The sequence below is a fragment of the Otolemur garnettii genome, unplaced genomic scaffold (assembly GCF_000181295.1).
Source record: "Otolemur garnettii isolate 467f Iridium unplaced genomic scaffold, OtoGar3 scaffold00133, whole genome shotgun sequence".
NCBI lineage: Eukaryota > Metazoa > Chordata > Mammalia > Primates > Galagidae > Otolemur > Otolemur garnettii.
Genome location: NW_003852528.1, coordinates 1943286 through 1967632, shown reverse-complemented (window position 1 = coordinate 1967632; position 24347 = coordinate 1943286). Strand labels below are relative to the sequence as shown.

Here is a 24347-nt window from a genome sequence, read left to right as displayed (position 1 = left end):
AGGTGTTGGAAGGTCAGCATTACCGTGGCTGGAGTTCCTCCAGTGTTGTGACATGGAGGTGGATGAGGGAGAAGAAAGATGATCCCGTTTGTAGAAGAGGAGTTCTGAGGTGCATTCCCAGTGGGGATGGTTCTGGAGGGTCCAGTGTCTGCCACAGTTCTCCCCTCCACGGGGTGAAGGAATCTGTTCTTTATCACATTGGTCCTTCATTTCATAAAATAATGTTAACTCCAGCGGGCAGCGCTGACCAGCAGCCTCTCGGCGAGTGTTCAGCTGGAACTCAGCATTTGCATCCAAGTTAGGAGGAAAGTGAGGGGTTTTCCTGGGAGAGGAGGAGCCTTAAAAGTCCTAGTAGGATAGTCATGCCCAACAATGAGTGGAAAAGCAGCTGCATTCTAGGAAACACCCAAAGTCATGCTGAAGTTTAGCACGATTCTACCCGGGGGGGAGTGGTGGGGTGGCACAGATACTTAATATGGGGCAAGGAAGACCGCAGGACTTACTGGGACCCAATCTGCTTTGTTTCAGGGTTTGCCTGGGGAAGATGGCTACCGAGGATATCCTGGGGACGAGGGCGGACCTGTGAGTAAAAGATGTTTTAGTCCTTAAAGTTTTCCCCATCCTTGTTCCTTGCACATTGGTACTGAATCATGGAGCTCACAGTCCCTCTGGGGGCTCCAGCACCCAGGCAGACCCTACGCCCCGCGGCCCACCCGTCCGCGGCCCACCTGTCCGCTGCCGCATCCCAGGCATTCCCTGCAGGCCCTTGGAGGACGCTGAGAGGCTCCCTGCTCTGAGAGTGAAATCTGCTCTCTAATCCATGCCGCTCTCCATGCCACCAACCTCCCGAGAAGACAAGATGACAAGTAGCCCCAACTTGCCAAATGCCTTTGTTTTTCGCAATAGGGTGAGCGAGGTCCGCCTGGCGTGAATGGCACTCAAGGCTTCCAAGGCTGCCCAGGCCAGAGAGGAGTGAAGGTACAGTGTGTGTGTGTGGTGCTCAGTGGGTGTGGGGCGGGGCTCAGGCCAGCAACACCTGCAGGAGGTACACCCAGTTTTTCTAAGTGCCCAGGGGAGAGAGCGGCTGCCCATTGGGCTTCTCTCTGGAAAGTAGCCCTGGATGAGTGGGGCTCGGGAGTGCTGGCTACAGCTGGAAGGGAGCCTGAGAATGGAGAAATAGTTTCCTACGGAAACGCAGGGCAGCCAGGAAACAGTCTCAGGGAGCCGAGGGCCTGCAGCTTCACCCCTGGGCTGGTGGACAGCCAGGAGGGAGGAGTGGCAGAGGACAGCAGATGAGCTTCCTCCTCTGAGTGCTGAAGTGTGAAGGCAGAGGTCTTCACCCCCCCCCCGCTAGAAGTCAGACTTTGTCTCCAGAGCCCCTTCTCCTGGGTTTTGGGGGCCCACCCCTCCTGCCCAGGTTGCTGGGACCACCCGCGTGTTCAGTTCCAGGCTAATTAGCTTTATAACGCTCTACCCCATGTGATGGTGGGAGAGGAACACACAGGGATGTGTCTCTAACATTAAGATTTTCACACACTGTGGCATTTGGATGGGGGGGTCACCAGCCCGGCAGGGAGAGCTGATGTCTCCTGTCCCCTTACCTTTTAGGGCTCCCGAGGATTCCCAGGAGAGAAGGTATTCAAGCTAATTTTTGTTTGTTAAACTGAAATTTTTTCCAGTATTTCTCATTTTTTTCTTTGCCAGAAAGTTTTCTACACTCACTCATCTGCCCTGTTCTCTCCTAGGGTGAAATAGGAGAAATCGGGCTGGACGGTCTTGATGGTGAAGAGGTGAGTGATTTTGATCTCTGAGTCTGGGAAGCTTTGGGTTCTTAAGGTTCTAGGAGCTAACTTCTCTGGAAGAGAGGCACCAGGCATGATCACGTATCATTGTCTTTGGCAGGGAGACAAAGGATTGTCCGGTTCTTCCGGAGAGAAAGGGAACCCTGGAAGAAGGGTAGGTAATTCCCAGGGTTGCTACCATGGAAAGGATAGAAATATTTCCTTTAGGGCACAGCTATTTCCTTTACTCACGTGTGTAGAGGGTGCTTCCTCCAGGCAGCCTCCCTGACCCGCCTTGGGCCTGCCCCTCCCATCCCATTTGACACATTACATCCTAGAGAAAGCATGTCCCATAGGGCCTGAAATACGTTGCTGTAAGTAAACCTGTGTTTGTCACATAGTGGGTCCCCAGTAAACCTAGCAGACCCTCCCCAGCCAGCCCCCTCCCCAGTTGACCTTATTTTCACAGCCCAGACGTACACCACGTTGTGTATCAGTACAGTAGGCCTGGCATCTATGTTCACTACCTCTGCATGTTGACCAGTTTGTTACAGTCCCTGGGGAGTCAATTTATAGAGGTTCCACTGTATTCATGAGTTAATGGAACAGATAAAAATTTTTTAAAACTGAATTTACTTTTATGGCATATGAATTAATGGTAAGCACTATTCTTTTTAAGATTCATGAATTGTGGAGAATGCAATTTGGGGGGTGAGACAAAAATGGAAACATCTAGTTTTTAACTTCCCTTTGTGTTTTTTATTTAGGGTGATAAAGGCCCGAAAGGAGACAAAGGAGAAAGGGGAGATGTTGGAATTCGAGGTGACCCGGTAAAGATTTCTTTCTTGACTATTTTAGAGCTGAGCCCAGGGAAGAGGGGGGTGGGAGAAGTGGGGTGAAAGGAAGAATTTAACTTTTGAAATTACTTTAAAAATTCTTGATAGAATAAGTCAGGGGTCCTCAAACTTTTTCAACAGGGGGCCCGTTTACTGTCCCTCAGACTGTTGGAGGGCCGGACTGCGGGCCCCGGGATGAGTCGGCTGCTAAGCAGGACAGGCAGCGGCAGCAAAAACACCTGGCAGGCCGGATAAATGTCCCAGGCAGGCCGCATATGGCCCATGGGCCATAGTTTGAGGACACCTGGAATAAGTGCTTTGTCTTTTTCTTATGATTTTGAGGTTGCAGGAGATGTTTTTGTTCTCCAGCTATAAAGATAAGCATTTGTAAGCTCTCTAAGTTTTCCTAAAATGTGGTTTCAGGACAGCTTACATTTGGTTTTTCCATTTCATGGCTCTGTGAAGCCTCTAAGCAAGTGTCCAACATGGGCAGCTTCTGTGCCAAGGACAGGCAGGAGTTAGCCTGGGCGTCCTCCTCCCTGGGGAAGAACTATCACCCTGACATGGGGCTGGAAGTAGTTTGCTGACCCCGTGGCTAGGTCCTGGTAGCAGCGGAGAGACTGTTGTCCATTACCTGCATGCCTTCACTAATGTCTTCCTGACCTACGGGTTCTGTGCAGGGCTTTCCTTGCATCTGTGGCTCATTTTCCTGTTGTGTGTTGTTTTCAGGGTGAGTCAGGACAGGACAGCCAGCAGAGAGGACCCAAAGGAGAAACCGGTGACATCGGCCCCATGGTACACTGCTCTGTGTCTCCAGACTCTCCCTGTCCTGACACCCTGGCATGGCAGCTTCTGCAGAGGCCACGGGCTGTGCAGCAGAGTGGGATCGGGAGCAGGGAGGCCTTGTGAAGTCAACTGAGGGTGCCTGTTGGGGGAGTCTCCCTGGGGAACCAGAGCAGCCATTACTGAGCTTGGCAGAATTTATGCTCTTAGATATTTACAGAAAGTGCTTGTTAAGTCAAAGGCTTAAGGGGCAGGAATGTACCAAGGCCTAAGGCCTCCTGTGAAGCATCTGATGGCCCTCATGCAAAGGCTCTTCCCAGTGAATTGACACCTTTTCCTGCAGAGTGCTCTGCAGTATTTTGGAGTTAGGCATTCTTTTCTGCAGATGAAAATCTCATGTTAATTTTCTCCCCCACACCAGGGCCTCCCAGGGAGAGATGGAGTATCTGGAAGTCCTGGAGAAACTGGGAAAAATGTGAGTGTCCTCAGGGCCTGGGAGGATCTGTGGTGATAGACGCTCAGATAGTCCCACAGTCTGCCCAACATTGCCTGGTGCAGTTACTCAGCAACTCACTACTGAGGAATTTTAAAGGGATTTCAGAAACGATTGCTCCCCAAATCTTGCTCCCTACAGAAATTTTTTCTGATAATTTACTGGGTGCTCTATCTCTTCTCCTTCCCCTTGTCCTGTTTCCTTCCCCTCCAAAGACATACTGAACAGAGGCTTTATAGAGTATTATCTTGCTGCTTGTGAATATGTGGCCAGGTTTTATCTCATTGAGGATTTAAGAAATCCAAAAGGAAGCACCAACATGGGGACATGTGGGAGCAGGAGGCCAGAGGCTGGAGCAGGCATATGTTTCTTGTAGTTTGTAATTGTGTGTTTTGCTGTAACAGAGATAGCAAAATCACATTTGCTTTTGTTTCTGAGTGTATTTCCATTTCATTTGCTTTTAAAAGACATTTCAGAGATGTCCGTTGAAGAATAGTTCATCGCATGCTCCATCTTTCAGTCTTGTTGAAGAAACACTAAAGCCACAGTGACACACATGATCTTTAGAAAGCCATCCAGGGGCTCCTGGGTGCAGGGGCATGGAGAGACTGGACTCTGTGGCTGGGAGACTTGTTACCTGCACACATGGTAACAGTGCTGTAGCAGTTAGCAAATCCTCCAGGGAGGTTCAGAGTGCTGGTGTGTGCCCAGGATGGGGCTCTGCTCACTGTGGGACAGAGCCCCTAAGCTGCCAGCTGGGGCTGGGCAGCTGAGAACTGGACCCCTTGGCCATATCCCATGGGGAGCAGCACGCTGCCCCGGCAGCCGGACCAGTAGTGTGTGCTGAGGGAAGGGCTTTCAAAAGACATGGCTCACCAAGTTCAAATGATAGATTATGGGCATAATTTTGCTTTTAACATTCAGAAAACTTAAACTTTAGAAATTAATTTAAAAGGTTTGAACTTTATTTTTGAATAATGCTATTGAGCTGCATAATGAAAAAGAAAGGAGGAAATACTCATCAGTGTTACACTGGGCGATTACAGCTCAGGATCATGAGCAGAGCCAAGCTTGGTTCCAGGAAATGACTGAGATTATGGTGGTGCGTGCAGTCTGCTCCAATGCTGTACACAAGGCAGACGCTTGGGTTGGGCATCAGTCATATACAAGGGCTCTGGGAGACTGGTTTGTTCTTGCAGCAGGGCAAGGAGTGGCCCAATGGTCCCCTAACTCTTTGCTGAGGACCCCAGAGGCTGCCTCTGGCTTGAGCATTATACTGCAGAGAGCTGGTGGGCTCTGAGCCAACCCTAGCATGTCTTCTTTGGGAGGGCCAAGACCAGAGTGTTTCTCTGTGGAGGAGAGGATGAGCCCTCCTCCTCCTCCCAAATTTGTTCATGGAAAGTGGCCAAGGACTTCCACTGAAGCATTGATCCTAAGATCTTCCCTTATTCACTCCATTACAGTGAATAGTGGTAAACAGTCACCCCAGAAAGTCATTGGGCTGGTCCTCTGGAGAAAGCAGTTCTTGGGTGGGGGTAGCAGGCTGTGAGGAGCTGGCAGGCACAGTCTCTGAAATGCCAACTCCTTGCCTGCAGAGATAACCCAGGACACTCGTGGGTTCCCACCCAGACTTTCTGCTGCAGAGAAAGCATTCATGAGCTGGGAATTAGTGGCTCACTTCTGAAGTGAGCCCACGTGTTTGAACTAAGGGTCACCTCTGGAGCATCCAGGGGAAGGTTGCCAAGTCATGAGCCAGCCTAAGTACACGAGGCTGTTAGGTTCCCACGTGTGCATTTCAGATACTTTACTTAATCGAGTCTGTGTTGCATTTGGCCTGGAGAATTTGGAGAACTTGTGACTCGCTTCCATTATAACCAGCGGATTTCATTACTTCTCACCACAGTTAGGAAAACGGAAGAAAAATAGACAGGTTGACATTCCCGCCTCACATTCCTTATTCGAAGCTGGCTGGGACGGTGCAGCCAGAAGAAGTCATTATTTTGCTTGGCAGGTCTGCAGTGATTCTCAGAACTTCCATGTGGGTGATTAGCAGGAGCAGCGAGGAAGCAGAGCTGTACCCAGATGAGGCGGGGAGGGAGTCTTTGTCTGCCAGGTTTCCCGGAGCTGATGAGGTGCTCAGGAAGGGCCCCGACCAGCCAAAAAACACAGGGGCTAGGTCTCAGGGGGCCCAGGCTCAGAGCCAGACCCCGTTCTTCCCTCACGGTTTGTGTGGCTTTTTCTTCCTCAGGGTGGCTTTGGCCGAAGGGGCCCTGCAGGAGCTAAGGTAAGCCTCTCAGCCTGGTGACTGTCTCACTCTGTGAGCAACAGAGCTTGCAGGGACTGTTCCTCAAATGGCCCAGATGCCATCCAGCCCAGAAATTAAAAAATACTCTCTCCTGGGGCTATTGAGACACCTGTGGCTCAACTAGCAGCATCTCCTTGAACTTGGCCTCTTGTATAAGGCCTGGTGAAAATGATCCCCAGTGGAGACTTGGAGGTAAAAGGAAAAAAAAAATGCCTGAGGAGATAGCATCTGGGACACTTCCCTTCCAGAGTGTGCACACTCGTCGGGCCCTCAGCAAGACCCAGCTCCTTGGTGTCCCAGTCCTCTCCCTATGCAAGGCGGGTTTAGGTCTACAGATTCCCCATTTCATAAAGCCGTCTTGAGAAGGTGCTGCCAGCTGGGACGTGCAGCAAAGGCTGGCCCTGCACGCTCAGTGTCCCGCCGGGGCTCACCATGTGGATATCTGTAACCCCAGTGAGCTGTGCATTCCTTGGTTGCTTTCCAAGTCCTAATCCAGAGATGACTGTGGAACAGAGAGCTGATGTTGACATGAGCCATGCTGACTCCTCTCCATGCCTTCTCTTGTTTCAAAGGGCAACAAGGGCAATCCAGGCCAGCCCGGCTTCGAGGGAGAGCAGGGAACCCGAGGTGCCCAGGTCAGTGTGCCCCGAGCCATGTGCCTCGGGAGATGTTCTTTTTATAAATTGATGTTCATATAACACAAAATTAACCGTCTTCAAGGGAACAATTCAGTGATTCAGTGGCATTTAATCCTTTCACAATATTGTGCAACCATCACCTCTGTCCAGTTTCAAAACGTTTTCCTCATCTCCAGAGGAGATGCTGAACACACGAGCAGTCCCTCCCACCACCCTGACCCCACCCTGGGCGGCCACCAGCCAATCTTGTGGATTTGCTTATTCGGGACATTCCATGCAAGTGGAGTATTTAGCGGGTGGCCGGTAGTGTTTGGGATTTTCCCAGAGCGTCCTGAGGGTCGGCGTGCCGTGGCAGGTGGTAGGACCTCGCTGCCTTCGTGGCTGAGTGAGCTTTCTTGTACGGGTGCAGCACAATCGGGTTGTTCACTGGGTGGTTGATGGACATCTGGCCCTGTGAATGATGCTGCTATGAATTTCATGCATAAGTTTTTGTTTGAATACTTGTTTCTCATATATTTTTTAAACTAACTTTCCCATTTGTGTTCTGGATTAAAGCTGCTGCTAAAATGGAAGATTCATGGTCTCTGAGGGTCTCTTTGGCCAACAGAAGTGAGGCTCTGGGCCCTGGGGTCCTCGCAGAGTCGCCTCAGTAGCTCTTACAATGCTCTTTCCTTCTGCAGGGCTCGGCTGGTCCCACTGGTCCTCCAGGCCTGATAGGAGAACAAGGCATTCCTGGTCCTCGGGTGAGCCTGTCCCTGTCATACCCTCATGCTCTTTGCTAAACAGAACGCATGTGGGCAAGCAGGTTAAGGGTTTGTCCAATATCACCATTGCAGACCGCCCTCCCTTAGCCCTCCTCTCTGCCAACACAGACCCTGTGTCTAACCTCAGCCCTCCCACTTACTGGCTACTTTGCCTCAAGGAAGTTAGAGTTTCTTTCTTTGGTGCTCTAGGGACTTCTAATTCTCCGTACAGTCCTTCCAAATATAGACTCTGGGGTGGTAAGCAAGGGAAAAATGTGTCTCATCCCAGAGCCTTAGGATAGAATTGTGGAAAATCTAAATCTACCCAAATTCTTAGATAATGCAAAGGGTCTCCTATTTGGACCCTAAAGATAGGCCCCTGTGAGTCAGGCTTTGGTGAAGGAGTTGCCCAAGTTTATCCTCAAGTTCTACACAGAAGAGGTGCTGTGACCACAGACGTCCGCATGCATCGTAGCTGTTAGTGAGGACCAGCAGAAGTTGCTGCTCTGGCAACATGGGATGGAGCAGATGCCACAGGCCTGCATACGCGTAGTTGTATCTGTCATATTCGAGGGCACCATCCTCTCGTTTGTTATAGAAAAAATCATGGCTAATAAGCTAGAAACGAACTGGTCTATGCTACGTAAAAGCACAAAAATATTTTACAGTAGAAGCAGGTAGGATCTTGCTTGGAAAGCCTTTCTCTAGCTTGAGGGCTGGTAATACCTACCTGTAAAGTTTTTGTGAGTTTTTCAAGATCATATATTTAACTTCTAATTAACCGAGAAGGTGAGGTGTAAGACATGCAGGCTCAGGCTGTTTGAATAGTCTTCCCATAGCCCCCAAACGTTCCTGACTTGTCCTTTCCCACCATCCGTCTGAGGGTCACTTCTGGGCTGTGTAAGCTTTACCACATTTACCAGTTAATTTCATTCATTGATTTATTAATTCACCCAACAGGCATTTATGTGCCTGTAACATCAGGTGCTCATGGTGGGACTGTAAATGGGAAGGGAAAACAAGTCACATAAAATCTGGGGTCTCGTTGTCCCATCAGGAACCTACAATATGCACATTAACAGCTACAGTCTGCTTTGATTTGATGCTGTGAGGTGACGCTGATGTTTGAAATTCACACGAGCCATTTCTAGCGACTCTGCAGCCCCACGTGCATTGCTCAGTGCTGGGGTTTTTCAGTCAAGAAGGGTCACACACCTCAGTGGACTTCGACCTCCCTGGGGGTGGGGTGGGCAGGATTCAGAGATGCCTTTGCGAAACAGCCGAAGACGTCACTGACACCCTCCTCTCCTTGTGCTCCAGGGAGCTGGAGGGAGCGCCGGTGCCCCCGGAGAACGTGGCAGAATCGGTCCCCTGGGAAGAAAGGTTTGTCTGGAGACAGGTGGAGCTTTCCCGAGGACAGGGACCCAGCCAAGTGCACACAGCCCTGCCCTCTCCTTGTCAGTCTATCCACTGCCTCAGGGTTCCTTTGCTCACCTCTTCTCCTCACCGGGGCTGGTTTCCATACCAGCCCCTCTATAGCCAGCTGGGCCAGTGAGATGACCATCCCTGGCAGTGTCCATACTCAGAGCCCACTATCTGCTGGCCAATCATCTAATCCCCTCTTGCCCTGGCCTTTGCCCATGGTGCAGTGTCCTCTGAGCTGTCAGGGCAGTGGGGCAGTGCTTGGCACCATCTCAGCATCATGTGGGATGCACAGTCTTTGACCGTGGGCAGTGCACGAACAGTGGCCCTGCTGACCTTGTTTAGATCCTCCAAGAGACCCAGAGCCTGATGTTCTGGATGACATGTTTTTATACAAATGCAGGCTGGGAACCTGCTTCCTTCCAGCCTCTAAAAGAACTACATTCTGTCATCACCAGTCTGGAGAGAGTGTTTGCCCAATAAAAGAGCTGTGTCCATGTGACTCCTCAGTGGTCTCTCTGCTGCACTGCTGGGGTCGGGCTGTACACTGAATTCACATTCCCACCTCTCACGCCTTCTCCTCCTGGCTGCCCCTCTCTCTTCCTACCAGCCTGTCTCCCGTGCCATGCTGTGAAGGACAATCACAAGCCTTCCTGGATCCTTTTCCTGGAGTCCACACATGAACACTGCAATTTAGAAAGTCATTTCACGGGACACTCAGAGGCAGCACTCACTTGGCACAGAGCTGGGCTCTGCTGACCCTCCTCGGGCCTTGGTCTCAGTGCTGTTCTCCCTCCTCGGGCCCCAGTCTCAGTGCTGTTCTCCCTCCTCAGGCTCGGTCTCAGTGCTGTTTTTCTGTCTAGGGTGAACCTGGGGAGCCAGGACCAAAGGGAGCAATTGGGAGCCGTGGCCCTCGCGGGGAGACGGTAGGTTCTGTGTGTGTGGGGTCTGGGCTGGTCCCAAGTCTTCACTGGAAGGTGCAGGAGACCAGGAGAGGGACCTAAGTGGTGATGCCCTAAGCATGACTTCTGGTGATACTGGCGGTGCCATTTGGAAACAGTGAAACCTGCCGCTTACCAGCTGTGTATGAGTTTCAGAATAAGTTAGTCGTGTGTCATTGGTCAGGTGAGGGTGATGTGGCCAGTGGGAAGACATTTTTCCTGGTGTACTGAAGCTCAGGCAATCTTCATTTTGGGTGTTTCAAAGGCTTTGTGAGCTTAGAGCTTTTCTGGGAAGAAGTGAATGTCCTTGGGTTAAAATGGGATTGGGTATGATAAGGTCTCAATCCAGACGGAAACAATTGCTTTTGAGTGAGATGTCGTAAGAATAAAAATTACAATCTCAATAACTAATTTTTGAGAATGCTATTTAAAAACACCCTAACTGCTCATTAACAAGGATTTTGTCAAGTGTATTTCTATGTAGGGAAAAGAAACCCACAGTCCACAGGGGATTTTTCTAGAATTGGTCACTGTATCCAAATGCTGTGTACACGCACTGGGCGATCAGACTGTTGCAGTCCCCAAGCTTTAAAATATTCCCCCTGGGTTTCTTCTTTGCAGATAACTGAAGTTCAAAAGATCGTGTTCTATTATTTTAAGTCTCAGAAGCACAGGAGGAAACAAATGAGAGTGTAGAATCTATTTATATCATCGAAGGAACTCTCTTCCTGATCATGCCTCCATAAATGTGGGGACCAGGGAGCTGGGGGCTTTTTAGATGTTGATATCTGTTTAAAACTGTAGATGAACTAAGCAGTGATTGCCCCCGTGTTTTAGGGATATTAGTGTGTGTGTCACATAAATTCTGCTGGTTCTTGTGAAATAATTAATGGTGTCCAGTTGTGGATGCTCCCTGAGGGAGAGAGACAGGGACACATCTCAGTGCACAGGGAGGGGTCTGAGGTGGTGACGGGGAAGGAAGGAAAGGAGTGTGGGGAGGGTGAGCCCTGGGCACAGATCACTCACGAGAGCCGTGGGAGGCTGAGTTGCAGTTCAGTGTTCTTGTTCTGAAGTAGCCTCAGAGACTCACAGGTGCACAGGACTGGAGACTCTTGGAGATTCCTTTGAAATCCAAGCGTGTCTAGGAGCCACTGGATGGTCTTTGTACGTAGGTCACTTGGGAAGTCTTGAGCCAGACTGTGTCGTGGTCCATCATTTCACCTGCTTGGCTCATCGGTGTTGCTGGGAGGGCTCCATTTGTTTCTGCCTGTGTGGATTTTACATTTCTTGATTTTTGTGTATCTCAAAACTTTCATAATGACCCACGTATCTGTATGCACTGCCACCATTTGGCAAAAGGAGTCTTTTGAGCCCAATTCCTATTCACGTGGCCTGTTTACACTTGGGAGGATGGGGCTGGAGCGGAAACCTTGGCCTGGAAACATTTCAGGGACTCAAGGCCCCTCCACAGGGCAGCAGCGGGGCAGAGGTGGTGGCGTGGTGTGGCTGACATGGGGACCTGCAGTAACGTCTCCTTCTCACTCTTAGGGAGATGATGGGCGCGATGGAGCTGGCAGTGAAGGACGCAGAGGCAAGAAAGTACGTATCTGTGAAGGATTCCTGATGAGCTCCTGCTGCAGGAGCTACTTCTGACGTGCCGGCTTTTAAAGAGCCATTCCTTTACCTTTACTGCATTTGAGTGATGGTTTTCTTTTGATGACTCTGCAGACATTTTTTTTTCTTTTAAGATCAATTTATTTTAGATGAATTTAAATTGGAAACAAGTATTGAGCCATTTATTTATCTTTTATAGGGAGAAAGAGGATTCCCTGGCTACCCAGGACCAAAGGTAAATGCTCCCTGCAGGTGAAACGTCACCGTTGTTCTGGCATGAGTCTGGAATGTCCGGGGACTGAAACACAGAATAGCTGGCATTAGTCTTGGGTCCCCCGCTCACTAGCTGGGCTGCCCTGGGAGAGACTCTGCCTTCTCTAAGAGAAGGACGGCCGAGTGGAGGTGACAAGATGCACTTGCTGTGGTGCCTGTGAGGTTTAAATACAATAATATCGCAGTAGAAGTCCTTTGTCAGCTATAAAATGCTATAACCCATATATAATATTGTTGGTTAAATAAAGGAGGGCTGCAGATGTCGCCCAGATACTAGTAACTCATTGGAGCTGTGAATCAAAATTAACTCTTTGGCTGCCTGTGAAGTGTGGTTCCGATGCCCCTCCTTCCCTCCCCACCCACTGAGGTGCTGCCCAGGGGTCCTCCCCGAGACCTTCTGTCCAGAGAGTAATGTGCCACTTTTCGGCTGTCTTCCCAGGGCACCCCTGGAGAGCCCGGGACAGATGGAACTCCAGGACCCAAAGGCATCAGGGGCCGGAGGGTAAGTTTGCCTGGGCCTTGGGGCAGGTGCAGATGAGAACGCGTGTAGCAGAGTGATTTCCTGTTGAGGCTGTTGAGAACTATTATTTTTTCAAAATAAACCATCTTTACTTGCAACCTGGCCAGTAAGAGTATGAAATGGAAGGAAGGGAATTTCCTGCCCCAGACCAGTGTCCTCAGAGAGCCGCCAGGTCGTGGTCTGAGGCTGTTGTCCTGCAGCTGTGTTCCTCTTATGGGGAGGCCCATGAGCCCCTCTGGGTACAGAACTCAGGGTGGCTAGTGGGTGGCTGCCTAGTGGGAGGCTCTAGTCTCAGAGGGGGTGACATTGGAAGTCCGTGGAGTCACCTTTGGCCACATCCACCCAGACAGCAAGGCAGTGGGATTGAATGAGGCACGTGAACTGCTCCAGAGGGACCTGGGCTCATGGGCGAGCAAGAGCCGAGACTGGGCCCCTCTCTCCACTGGCGAGGAGATTCCCATTCCTTAAACTCTTGGCTCCGGGTTGCTCTTTCCAATAGATATTAACTGCCGCCTCCCCAAGATGGCACTGAGTCTTGAATTGGCAAACTGTGGCCTAGAATGGGTAAACCTTTCCTGACTATGCTGTTCCTGACTATCGGTGAAAGCGGTCAAGCTGATCATTTGCTACTCGAGGGAGAGAGTTAGAGCATTGGTGTCACCTGCACTGAACGGCAATCTGGCTCATTGCCTGTTATAATTCTCATAGAAAATCTTACTATCTCACTAATGGTTCTTGGGCAGGCCTCTATTTTACCTTGACCTGCCAGAGGACAGGGCACCCCCATAGTTGTGGGGAGTGCCCATCAGCCTGTCCCTGTGCTTACATTTAGCAGGCCCTTAACCTCCCTTAAAGAGAGAGACTTCTCAGGGCAGTGGAGACCCTTGACGGGAACACATCGCCATCCCTTTCAATTGCTGGAGCCAAGAATTTTCAGTCTTTGGCCACAACTGAACATGCTTGTTCTTCCCTCTAGGGAAATTCAGGACCTCCAGGAGCAGTTGGGCAGAAGGGAGACCCCGGCTACCCAGGACCGGCTGTAAGTACTTATCCAGTTCTGAACAAGCTGGCGTCACCCAGCCAGGGTGGCTTAGCCTGCAGGGGACTAGGCGAGCTCAGTGAGGCCTCCTGCCCCTCCTGGGGTATAGGGTGTGTGAAGCAGGCAAGTGAAAGGAAGCCCCTCTCATAGGAGAAGCCCTGTTCAGACTCAAGATCAAAGGGGTGGTTTCCGTGGATTGGTGAGGAGCTCCCAGGTTTTCAGGACCTGGGGCTATTTCCAAAGCCAAATTATCTTTCAGGGAAAACACGTTCTCAAAATCCTCTATCTTTTGCTTTTCAAGTGATAAAGTCAAATTTATGGGGAGAGGCTGTTGATGGTCAGGGTGGTCCAAAGGCCCTGTTGTGTCCTCTGCCACGTCCCCGTGGGCCCGAGACTGTCTTTGCCTCCATGTCCATTGTGTTTCCCATGCAGCTCAGTCTCTCCCTTCTTGGTTTTACAGGGTCACAAGGGCAACAAAGGCGACTCCGTCGATGTAAGTTGCATGTGTCCATAGTGAGTCATGGCCTCCGAGCCTGTGGTCAGCTCTGCTTACGTATTCTTTTATTTCTTTTAAAGCAATGTGCCCTTGTCCAAAGCATCAAAGATAAATGCCGTAAGTACATGGTTTTCTCTTGGCTATGACAATTTATATTATTAATTTGAAATTCTCACATAGCAGGCAAACGTGTGTTTCACCCTTTCTCCTCTCTTTCTTCCCTAGCTTGCTGCTACGGTAAGTTGATTTCGGTGTGCTGACTTTCTTCTGAGAACAGAAAGCTCCCCTTTTGCAGTAAGTGAGGTTTGTCTTTGGAACCCCCCCTTCCCCAGGGCCCCTGGAGTGCCCTGTCTACCCGACGGAGCTGGCCTTTGCTTTGGACACTTCCGAAGGCGTCACCCAGGACACGTTTAACCAGATGAGAGGTGTGCTGCTGAGCATTGTGGGCGACCTGACCATCGCTGAGAGCAACTGTCCCCGGGGGGCCCGAGTGGCTGTGGTCACCTACAACAATGAGGTGACCACGGAGATCCGGTTTGCTGACTCCAAGAAGAAGTCGGTCCTCCTGGACAAGATTAAGAACCTTCAGGTGTCTCTGACATCCAAACAGCAGAGCCTGGAAACTGCCATGTCATTCGTGGCCAGAAACACGTTCAAGAGAGTGAGGAACGGATTCCTCATGAGGAAGGTGGCCGTGTTCTTCAGCAACAGGCCCACGAGAGCGTCCCCACAGCTGAGGGAGGCTGTGCTGAAGCTCTACGATGCGGGGATCACACCCTTGTTCCTTACGAGCCAGGAAGACAGGCAGCTCATCAACGCCCTGCAGGTCGGTGCTCTACCGGCTCCTTCCTCCCTTCCTGGCACAGCCATGCCCCGTGGTGGGTTCATGTCCCCTTCTAACAGGTCCCAGATGAGGCCAGCCTGGCTGAGAACTTGTTAGTGAGATTTCCAGGACAGTCTTGTGGTCCCAGCACTAGAGGGATAGCCAAGTGTTTGGAAGTCCCTCCCTCCAGGACCCTGCCACATGTTGGCTTCTCTTGAGGTTGAGTGAGGCTGTGTGTCCTCCCTGGCCACACAGAGATGTCAGCATTGGTTGACATACTCTGTCTACTGATGGGGGTGGCATGGCTTATTTGCTTTGCTCGTGAGAACCTGGATCTTTAGATCTGGTCTGGCTTCTCCAGACTTGGTCCAGTGTGCTCACTCTGAGCTGTGTGTGACCTTCTACCAGGCCTCTACTTCCTGAGACAGCTTGGTGAGGTTTGGGTCATCAGTGTTACCTCCTGGATAAGAAGATCTTGCAGTTACAGGGGGGTGCACATGAAGATGAGACCCTTGTTCCTCAGACCCCATAGTCCACATGCTGGTGACACCTCATCCCACTCTGTTCTGACTGGCCCCAAAGGCAGATATCCTAGGTGTCCCACCCTGGAGGCCTTCTGTCTCTTTGTGAGGTCCTCAAAACACCAAGGGACCTAGCACCCCCAATCTGAACAGCTGTGCAAACTTTTGTTTAGTCAGGCTCCAGGGGTCTCTTGTCATTCTGTTAAATAACTTATTTATTATATGAATTAATATCTATTCAGTGGTGATGCTATTCAAGGCACACGGTGGTGGGTGGGGAGTGGAAGACCCCAATCAGGAGGCGGAAGGCCTGGGCTCTAGCTCCAGCCCAACCACCCATTTGAAGTGAGATAATCAGACTTAGCCTCTCTGTTTTAGATTTTCCCCTCTATAAGATGAGGCTGGGGTGGAATATTCCGTGGTTTTACTGTTCTCTGTGTCAGCAAGAGACGGCTGGGGCACTGCTGCCATTGTGACCACAGACCACTGCAGTAGGAAACCAGTTTGAAATCTGGGCTACCAGCTGAATGGTCTTGTGGGGCCCTGTGTGTGATCATCTGCTCTGTGTGGGCTAAGTGACCCAGAACCACAGCTGTTTCTTAGCAAGGTTTCAGCAAGACCAAAAAAATTATTCATTCATTAATTATTCATCCATTCATTCAATTAGTCATTGATTAAATAATCACTGATTGTGTGCCAGGTGTTATGATGCCTGGGACATTTTGCTTCTACCAGCAATTTTGATTTCGTCACTTGCTTTGCTGCTAACTAGACCTAAGCAGGGGGAGGGGCTGGGCTTGCACTTGCTGGCTGCCGCTGTTGGCAGAAATGACAACATTCAAGTCTCTGCTATTTGCTAGAGCAACCCTGGGTACTTTACACACATTGTCTAACTTAATCCTCCAAATACTCCCATTAGTAAAGTACTTTTATCTCCATTTTACAGTGGAGGAACATGAACCTCAGAGGGGTTAAATACTTTTTGCTTTGGGTCTAGCAGAAATATTCAAGTAGGACTCAAACTCTGGCTCATCGCTGTTCTCCTGTTATACTCAGAGCCTATTCCACCCACAAATGAGAAGATATTGAACTTTTGGGAAGTTTATTTTCTTGAAGTGACTTTGATTTATTTCTCAGCTGTATTTTTGAATAGTTACTGATCATGTACATGCCCACCAAAAACTTCTTTTGTTTAAACCAGATCAACAACACAGCAGTGGGCCATGCGCTTGTCCTGCCTGCAAGGAGGGACCTCTCAGACTTCTTGAAGAATGTCCTCACATGTCACGTCTGCCTGGGTAAGGTGCTTCTCCAGCAGGACAATTTGTCCAGCTGCAATTACGAAATGTCAACTCCATAGAGAAATGTTAGGGTGAATAATTATGGTCTGTGTAAAGAGCTCGAGTTAAATTAAGATTTGTAAAGTCTATGTTTACCAGTGCAAATACTTCTCGACCGGTCTCCATGTTTAAAGTAAACCTCCCCACTCAGAGCTGCTCTTCCCGGACAGTCACTGGTGTTACAGGGAACAAGGGTGGAGGTGGGCTCTGCTTAAGTTTCAGCCTGAGATTCTAGAATGAGAATGTTTGGCTCCTAGGACATATTTCTCCAAGGAGTGGCAAAGATAAGGCAATTTTTCATTTTCTTTTTAAATGTCAGTACCATGACAGACTATAAACAACAATTTTAATTTACTGACTTGTTTCATCTGCTCATCTGCTAGGTACAGGACCCCCTCCCAACACTGTCCCCCTTCTTAAGTTGACCTGATTTTCCCAGACTGGACATGCAGCACTTTTATGTGTCAGCCTGGTAGCCCTCATTCCTGTGCTGACCCCTCCAGTTTGTTACAGTCCCTTGGGTGGTCATCTCACAGAGGTTCTACTGTATTAGGTGATGCAAACTGTAATCTGGCTGCAATCGAGGCAGCAAGGTGTAAAGAGCTTTCTATTCTATGTGCTAGTACTGTGATTCCCTGAAAATAAGACCTAGCCAAAAAATAAGCCCTAGCAGGATTTCTATGCATTTGTTAAATATAAGCCCTACCCTGATAATAAGACCTACTGATGGGTGTGGCTATGCGGAGAGGTAAGGAAGACTGGAATACCTTCTATCTGCCACAGCTCCTTTCTCCTAGCTGTTTGCACTTGCGCAGGTACACGTGTGGTAACCATGGTTGCAGGCATCCTATTGTGCCTGTGCGAATGGCTAGGGGAAAGGAGGTCACACATCACTAGCGCCAGCCCCACCAAGAAGGTCAGCTCCCCCTGTCAAATGTTAAGATGATTTAACCGTATTTGAATAAATGTAGATTGTTGTATTCTACTTAATAAAAATAAGACATTCCCTGAAAATAAGCCCTAGTGTGTCTTCTTGAGAAAAAATAAATATAAGACAATGTCTTATTTTTGGGGAAACACAGTATTGATTGCCCCAGAGGCTGATTGCCCCAGCCTCCCATCAGTAGGTCAGGTGCTGCAGGCTCCTGCTGCAGGAGGCCCAGCATAATGGCCTGTTGTGCTTCTTCCCAGACATCTGCAACATTGACCCATCCTGTGGCTTTGGCAGCTGGAGGCCATCCTTCAGGGACAGGAGGGCTGCAGGTAGCGATGTGGACATCGACATGGCTTTCATCTTAGACAGCTCTGAGACCACCACCCTGTTCCAGTTCAATGAGATGAAGAAGTATATAGGGTACCTGGTCAGACAGCTGGACATGAGCCCAGACCCCAAGGCCTCCCAGCACTTTGCCAGAGTGGCTGTCCTGCAGCATGCACCCTACGCATCCCTGGGCAATGCCAGTGTGCCGCCTGTGAAGGTAGAATTCTCCCTGACTGACTATGGCTCCAAGGAGAAGCTGCTGGACTTCCTGAGCAGGGGGATGACACAGTTGCAGGGAACCAGGGACTTGGGCAGTGCTGTTGACTACACCATAGAGAACGTCTTTGAAAGTGCACCAAACCCACGGGACCTGAAGATTGTGGTGCTGATGCTGACGGGTGAGGTGCGGGAGCAGCAACTGGAGGAGGCCCAGAGAGCCATCCTGCAGGCCAAGTGCAAGGGCTACTTCTTCGTGATCCTGGGCATTGGCAAGAAGGTGAACATCAAGGAGGTGTACGGCTTCTCCAGCGAGCCAAACGACGTCTTCTTCAAGCTAGTGGATAAGTCGACTGAGCTCAACGAGGAGCCGCTGATGCGCTTTGGGAGGCTGTTGCCATCGTTTGTCAGCAGTAAGTCCTGTGTCCATCGCACGGCGTGTGTCCTGGCTGGGGCTCCATGTGAGCCCACACCCTCGGGCCAGGAGGAATCGGGGAACGGTCTTGGGAAAGCCAGCCCATGCACTGATATGAACGTGTTCATTCATTCAGCAAACGTAGTTGACACCTGCTATGTGGCAGAAATGCTTTAGGAGCCAGGGTCAGCGGGGAACACACAGACAGTAATCCTTGCCCCCATCCCTTCACTAATTCCACCACATTTGACCAAGTATCTTCCAGCCATTAGGCACTATTGGTGTCCCTAATAGTTTACAAGGGTGTGGGAGAATGCATTTATTATGCGTGACATAATATGCTGGCTTGTCAAGAGAAGTGTGTCTTTTGGGGCCACTACGGAAAGCTTCTGGAAGGAGTTGCATTGATCAGGGCTTAGCTGCCAGACCCAGGCTTGGATACCTCTGGGTTTTGGTCAGAGGGCCTCTCCCTCCCTGGAACCATCTCTGCCTCTGCCCCAGCAGCATCTTCAAAGGTCATGCCCTGCTACTCTGTTCACTGTGGAGCTCCCACTGCCAGCGCCTGCCTGTGGTTAGTCAGGACACCTTGACTAACCACATCCACATGGCCTGTTGGTTGTTAATTTATGGGTCTGTGTCCCTCAGCAGACTGCATGTTCTCTGAGGAGGTGCAGCCCTTTGTGGTTCCCAGAACCTGGCATAGCGCATGGCCCAGAGGCAGACAGGGGAAGTATCACTAAGTGTGGGAGATTTATACAGTATATATAAACGTGTACATGCTGAAAGTTCATTATGCCAGGGAAAGTTGACTTGTATGGACACAGTATTCACATTTGTGCAGGGCTGTTCCTCAAAAGATTTAGGGAAAATATGTGAAGCAAAAGTATGCCGGCAAGATCACACAGGGCCTGTTGCTCCTGTCTTCAGAAGATTGAAAACATGGGCAGCACCTGTGGCTCAAAGGAGTAGGTGGCGGGTTCAAACTCAGCCCTGGCAAAGAAAAAAAAAAGAAGATTAAAAACACATGCTTTGTTCAACAAAGCATTGAGAAAATATTAAATACGTTTGGATTATAATTTGACATTCAGGAGTTAAACTTCTTTTTTGGGTATTATTATTATTTTTGTCATTGTTTGGGATTCATCGAGGGTACAAAGAATTAGGTTACACTGATTGCATTTGTTAAAGTCCCTCTTACAAAAGTCAGGAGTTAAGCATCTTAAACTTTCCACCTTATTTTTTCCTGTCTTCTCCTTCACATTGAGTTGATATTAACATTGACCCAGTCGCCAAAATATTACCAGATAGAACAGATTGGTTTAATATGTTTTATGGATCAAGTGCTATTGTACTTACTGTTTGAGATCAGTGGATAAGTGTGTCTGAAAGAATTAACTCAGCAAATATTTATGGGCTAAACAAATATTATTTGATCCATTTAACTCATTAATAGATTAATTTTTATTTTCATGTGATTCTTCTGCAGTTCAAATGCTTTTTTCTGTTTTTCTCTAGGCGAAAATGCTTTTTACTTGTCCCCAGATATCAGGAAACAGTGCGATTGGTTCCAAGGGGACCAACCAGCAAAGAATCCTATGAAGTTTGGTCACAAACAAGTGTAAGTGAACGTAATTATTGTCTCAAAAGTTGTGCTAAAGGCAATACTGAAGTCCCCACTGAACTCCTAACTTTGGGATGAGGATACTGAAATTCAGAAATTGGGACTCCCAAGGGTAACGTGGGTAATTATTCTCAAAGAATCTATTGTATTAGTTAGCTTTTGCTGCATAACAAACTGCATAAAACTCAGTGGCTTAGAGCAACTAGCATTCATTTAATTTGCAGTTATGTGAGTATGCAATTTTAGTCTGGGCTCAGCTGGGTGGTTCTTCTGGTCTCAGCTGGGCTCACTTACAAGTTTGTGGTCAGCTGCTTGTCAGTTGTGGACCTGCTGGTGTAGAATGGCCTCAGCTGGGTGGCTCATCTAGCCCCACGTGGTCTCTCATTCTCCAGCAAGCCGAGTGTCCTGCATTTGTTCACCAGGTGAGCTGGTAGGGTTCCCTGGGAGAAAGCAGGAGTGTGCAAGGCCTCTGGAGACCTGGGTTGGAACTGGCACACTGTTACTTCTGATGCATTCTATCAGCAAAAGCCTGTCCAAGACCAGCCTGGATTTAAGGGTGGAGAACTAGCCCTGAAGGGAGGACCTGCTACCTCACAGTGTAAAGGACATGGGTCCAGGGAGGGTGGATAATTGAGACCATATGTCTAAATAATCTATCATACCTAGTGTGAAATGACTTCATAAAGAAGGATTGGATATATCAAAACATGGGCTCCACATTTTCTTAAAATTATCAACGCTATAATAACACATGCTGGTGGTATAGGAGGAAGTATAGGTATAGGATGGTGTAATAGGAGGCAATGTGCATGCTTTACTGTGAAGACTCACGAGAGGGTGGGGAGATGAGTAGGATGATGGCACCTGTGGCAGGGGCTGTACCCTACTCCATGTCAGCTCCCAACTCTAGGGACAGAGATGGGGGCAGGGTGGCAATGGGACAGACTGCTAGGCAGGGGTTCATGGCTATAGGAACTGAACTTATGCATCCTGTCAGCAGTTGGTGCCCTGGAGAGCCCACCATGGTGTGTCATGCTTTGGTGGGAAGTGGGGTTCTGACCTTTGCACATGGATGAGATGAGGATTCAAACAATCTCTGAGAAATGAACATCTGGTTTCCTGCTGGCTGTCCTCCAGGGTGGGGAGAGAGAGCTCACCTCTTCCTACAATAAGTCCTTCTCTCTACCACCTCAAAAGCCATCTGGTTATTGGCTGTGTCCTCAGAGGGAGTGATTTTGAATCTTAGCACAGTGAGAGAGGACATCATTGCTCTTACCCTATGGTGCTGGCTCCACCTGATCCTTATTAATTCTCTGGAACATTCCCTGAACTTGGTGGAAACTTCTTATCTTTAGGGAAACAGGATGAACTAAATAACTCAGTATTTGACATTTTGGGGTATCAACTTGAAAACATACTCTGTATGTCACAGAGCACAATGTGCCTTCAAAGTAATGAATTTTCCCCTAAGAGCAAGAAAGGAATAAAGTGGGTTCTGAGTTGCAGTGTCTGTCTGACTGTGTTGGTGCTGGTGCTTCTCTCTAGGAATTCATAAGAGATAAAGAAATAAAAAAAAAAACACAGCAGAAATAGGGCCAGGTTTTGTGGCTCACTCCTTAATCCTAGCACTCTGGGAGGCTGAGGTGGGAGGATCACCTGGGGCCAGGAGTTTCCGATCACCTGCAGCAAAAGCAAACCTGTCTCTACTAAAAACAGGAAAATTAGTGGGGCATGGTGGTGGGTGCCTGTAGTCCTAGCTAATTGGGAGGCTGACGCAGGAGGATCTCTTGAGCCCAGGAGTTTGAGGTTACTGTGAGCTATGATCATACCATTGCATTCTAGCCTAGGTGAAAGAGGTGAAACCCTAAAAAAAAAGAAAAAAAAGAGCACCCCACTGAATACAAACAAAGCATACTCCAGATGTTAAGCCCTAGGAGCAAAACAGTGCATGCAGACTTTATAATGTGGTAGCATGACATGACATTTTGTTTCTTATAGTGCAAATAGCTAACTACTGATTTTATTTAATTTTCTGTGCATGTTTCAGTTGGCTAATTGTTAGAACATTGTTAAATATCATTTAGTATTCTTTCTTTTACTTTCTCTCTGTCTTTATTTCATAAATTGAAAATAAGATGTTAGATATACTTATAGTATATGAGCTTTATTTATTTATTTTTAAAGAGACAGAGTCTCACTTTGTCACCTTCTGTAGAGTGCTGTGCTGTGACACAGCTCACGGCAACCTCCAGCTCTTGGGCTTAGGCAATTCTTTTGTCTCAGCCTCCCGAGTAGCTGGGACTACAAGTGCCTGCCACAACGCTTGGCTATTTTTTGTTGTTGTTGTTACAGTTTGGCTGGGGCTGGGTTTGAACCCACCACCCTCGGTATATGAGGCTGGTGCCCTGCCCACTGAGCCACAGGCGCTGCTCCCTATGAGCTTTTTTATTTTTAATGAGTTTTTTTTTTAAATTATCTGATTTTTTTACATGCTGTTCAATGTATACATTTTTTGTGGCATCGATCCTAAAAAGGGATTTAAAATATGTAGTACTTTATATAATCTGTAAAAATACTGCATGCATTTTGCTACAATAGCAGATTTCATGTAGCTCATGGGGTTATGTCTTTTAGGTAGCCGGCAGAGGTGTAGTTGGAGGTAATATTTAATTTGTCTTAACAGGAACATTCCAAATAATGTTACTTCAAGTCCTACATCCAAACCTGTGACCACAACAAAACCAGTGACCACCACGACGAAGCCAGTGACCACCACGACAAAGCCAGTCGCTATTGTAAATCTGCCCTCTGCAAAGCCAGTTGCTGCAAAGCCAGCCCCTCCAAAGCCAGGCCCTCCAAAGCCAGTCCCTCCAAAGCCAGCCACTGCCAAGCCTGTGGCTGCCAAGCCTGTGGCCACAAAGACGGCCACGGTCAGATCTGCGGTGACAGTGAAGCCTGTGGCAGCAAAGCCTGTGGCAGCAGTGAAGCCAGCAGCTGCAAGACCCCCTGATGCTCCTGCAAAACCAGTGGCCACCAAGCCCGACGCCCCTAAGCCCCAGGTGGCCAAACCAGCCACCAGCAAGCCAGCTACTGCCAAGCCTGTGGGTAAGAGGCCCTTGTCAGTCGCATGCTCAAAGCCTGTTCACAGTGCAGTTGAAGTAGGCCTGGAGTGTGGATGATGGGGTTGGTGGGTTTAATGAGATTCTAAGTGTGTTATTTCATCCTTTCCTCAAAGAAGACATTTGTAGGCACTGCAGAGGGTCACAAACTCTGTATCATAATGAAAGGCTCATGAAAAGATGTAAATTACCTTCGTTTTACAAACTGAGAGAAAGCAGAGATTCTATTAAAAGAGATTCAGGTCATACCCTTAAAATTTCATGACTTCATATATTTTGATTTATAGGGCTCCCTTTGTATTGAATGAAACTTGTGATTAGCACCCTGGGCCTTGTGTTTTCAAAGCATCTTCTCAATAGTAGGTATTTGTAATAGAAACAAAAAGTAGATATGTACCTTGTTGATGAGGACAGATTTTTAATTTCAAATTTACTACAAATTTCGCATTTTACATAGGCAGTTAGATTACAAAGCCAGTAATTTTTAGGAGTTTGAACAAGAATAAGTTCCCTGCCTCACCTAAATTTCCTGCTGCCTGCCGGTTAACTAGGCCTTTTTGGATGTGCCCTCTAGCCCGTGTGTTCCAGGCACTCAGGTCCTACCTTTTGCTTTCCGTGTCTTCCAGTAAAGGCATCCCGAGAAGTTCGAGTGTCTGAGATCACAGAGAACAGTGCCGAGATCCACTGGGACGGGCCGGAGCCCCTGGGTGCTTATTTTTATGATCTCACGGTCACCTCAGCCCATGATCAGTCCCTGGTTCTGAGGCAGAACCTCTCAGTCACCGGCCACATCATTAGGGGCCTGCTCTCTGGGCACGTGTACCACGTCACGGTGGTCTGCTACCTGAGGTCGCAGATCAGAGCCACCTACCACGGAAGTTTCAGCACAAGTAAGTACATGGCAGGTTTAAGAAAAGTCGGTACCTACTTTCTACATGGACTAGCAGGACACACGGGAACAAATCTTGTCATTGAATCCATCCTGAAATTCTAAAATAGCAACAAAATAAAAAAAACCACACAGGCTCTGGGTGATTTGGTTGCACCCTAACTTTATAAAACAACAGAATGGAAAATGAGATTCCATGTGAAATGTGGTCCTGCCCTTGGCATCCTGGGAGGATGGAGGACCCGGGTGGCCTGAGCC

The 24347-nt window shown here is 48.8% G+C and overlaps 1 protein-coding gene across 1 annotated transcript in view; it reads left to right on the top strand.

The window, feature by feature from the left end:
* COL6A3 (collagen type VI alpha 3 chain) overlaps positions 1-24347 on the top strand; it is an 85821-nt gene that overhangs the window by 52219 nt on the left and 9255 nt on the right. Inside the window, exons 14-39 of the mRNA XM_003798231.3 lie at positions 529-582; positions 907-978; positions 1609-1635; positions 1746-1790; positions 1903-1956; positions 2549-2611; positions 3347-3412; positions 3822-3875; positions 6142-6177; positions 6771-6833; positions 7517-7579; positions 8900-8962; positions 9865-9927; positions 11491-11541; positions 11756-11791; positions 12269-12331; positions 13326-13388; positions 13849-13881; positions 13965-14001; positions 14110-14121; positions 14217-14710; positions 16430-16526; positions 17760-18458; positions 19976-20078; positions 22765-23186; positions 23827-24090. Of these exons, the coding sequence (XP_003798279.2) occupies positions 529-582; positions 907-978; positions 1609-1635; positions 1746-1790; positions 1903-1956; positions 2549-2611; positions 3347-3412; positions 3822-3875; positions 6142-6177; positions 6771-6833; positions 7517-7579; positions 8900-8962; positions 9865-9927; positions 11491-11541; positions 11756-11791; positions 12269-12331; positions 13326-13388; positions 13849-13881; positions 13965-14001; positions 14110-14121; positions 14217-14710; positions 16430-16526; positions 17760-18458; positions 19976-20078; positions 22765-23186; positions 23827-24090 (3097 nt within the window). The remainder of the gene's footprint in view (positions 1-528; positions 583-906; positions 979-1608; positions 1636-1745; positions 1791-1902; positions 1957-2548; positions 2612-3346; positions 3413-3821; positions 3876-6141; positions 6178-6770; positions 6834-7516; positions 7580-8899; positions 8963-9864; positions 9928-11490; positions 11542-11755; positions 11792-12268; positions 12332-13325; positions 13389-13848; positions 13882-13964; positions 14002-14109; positions 14122-14216; positions 14711-16429; positions 16527-17759; positions 18459-19975; positions 20079-22764; positions 23187-23826; positions 24091-24347) is intronic.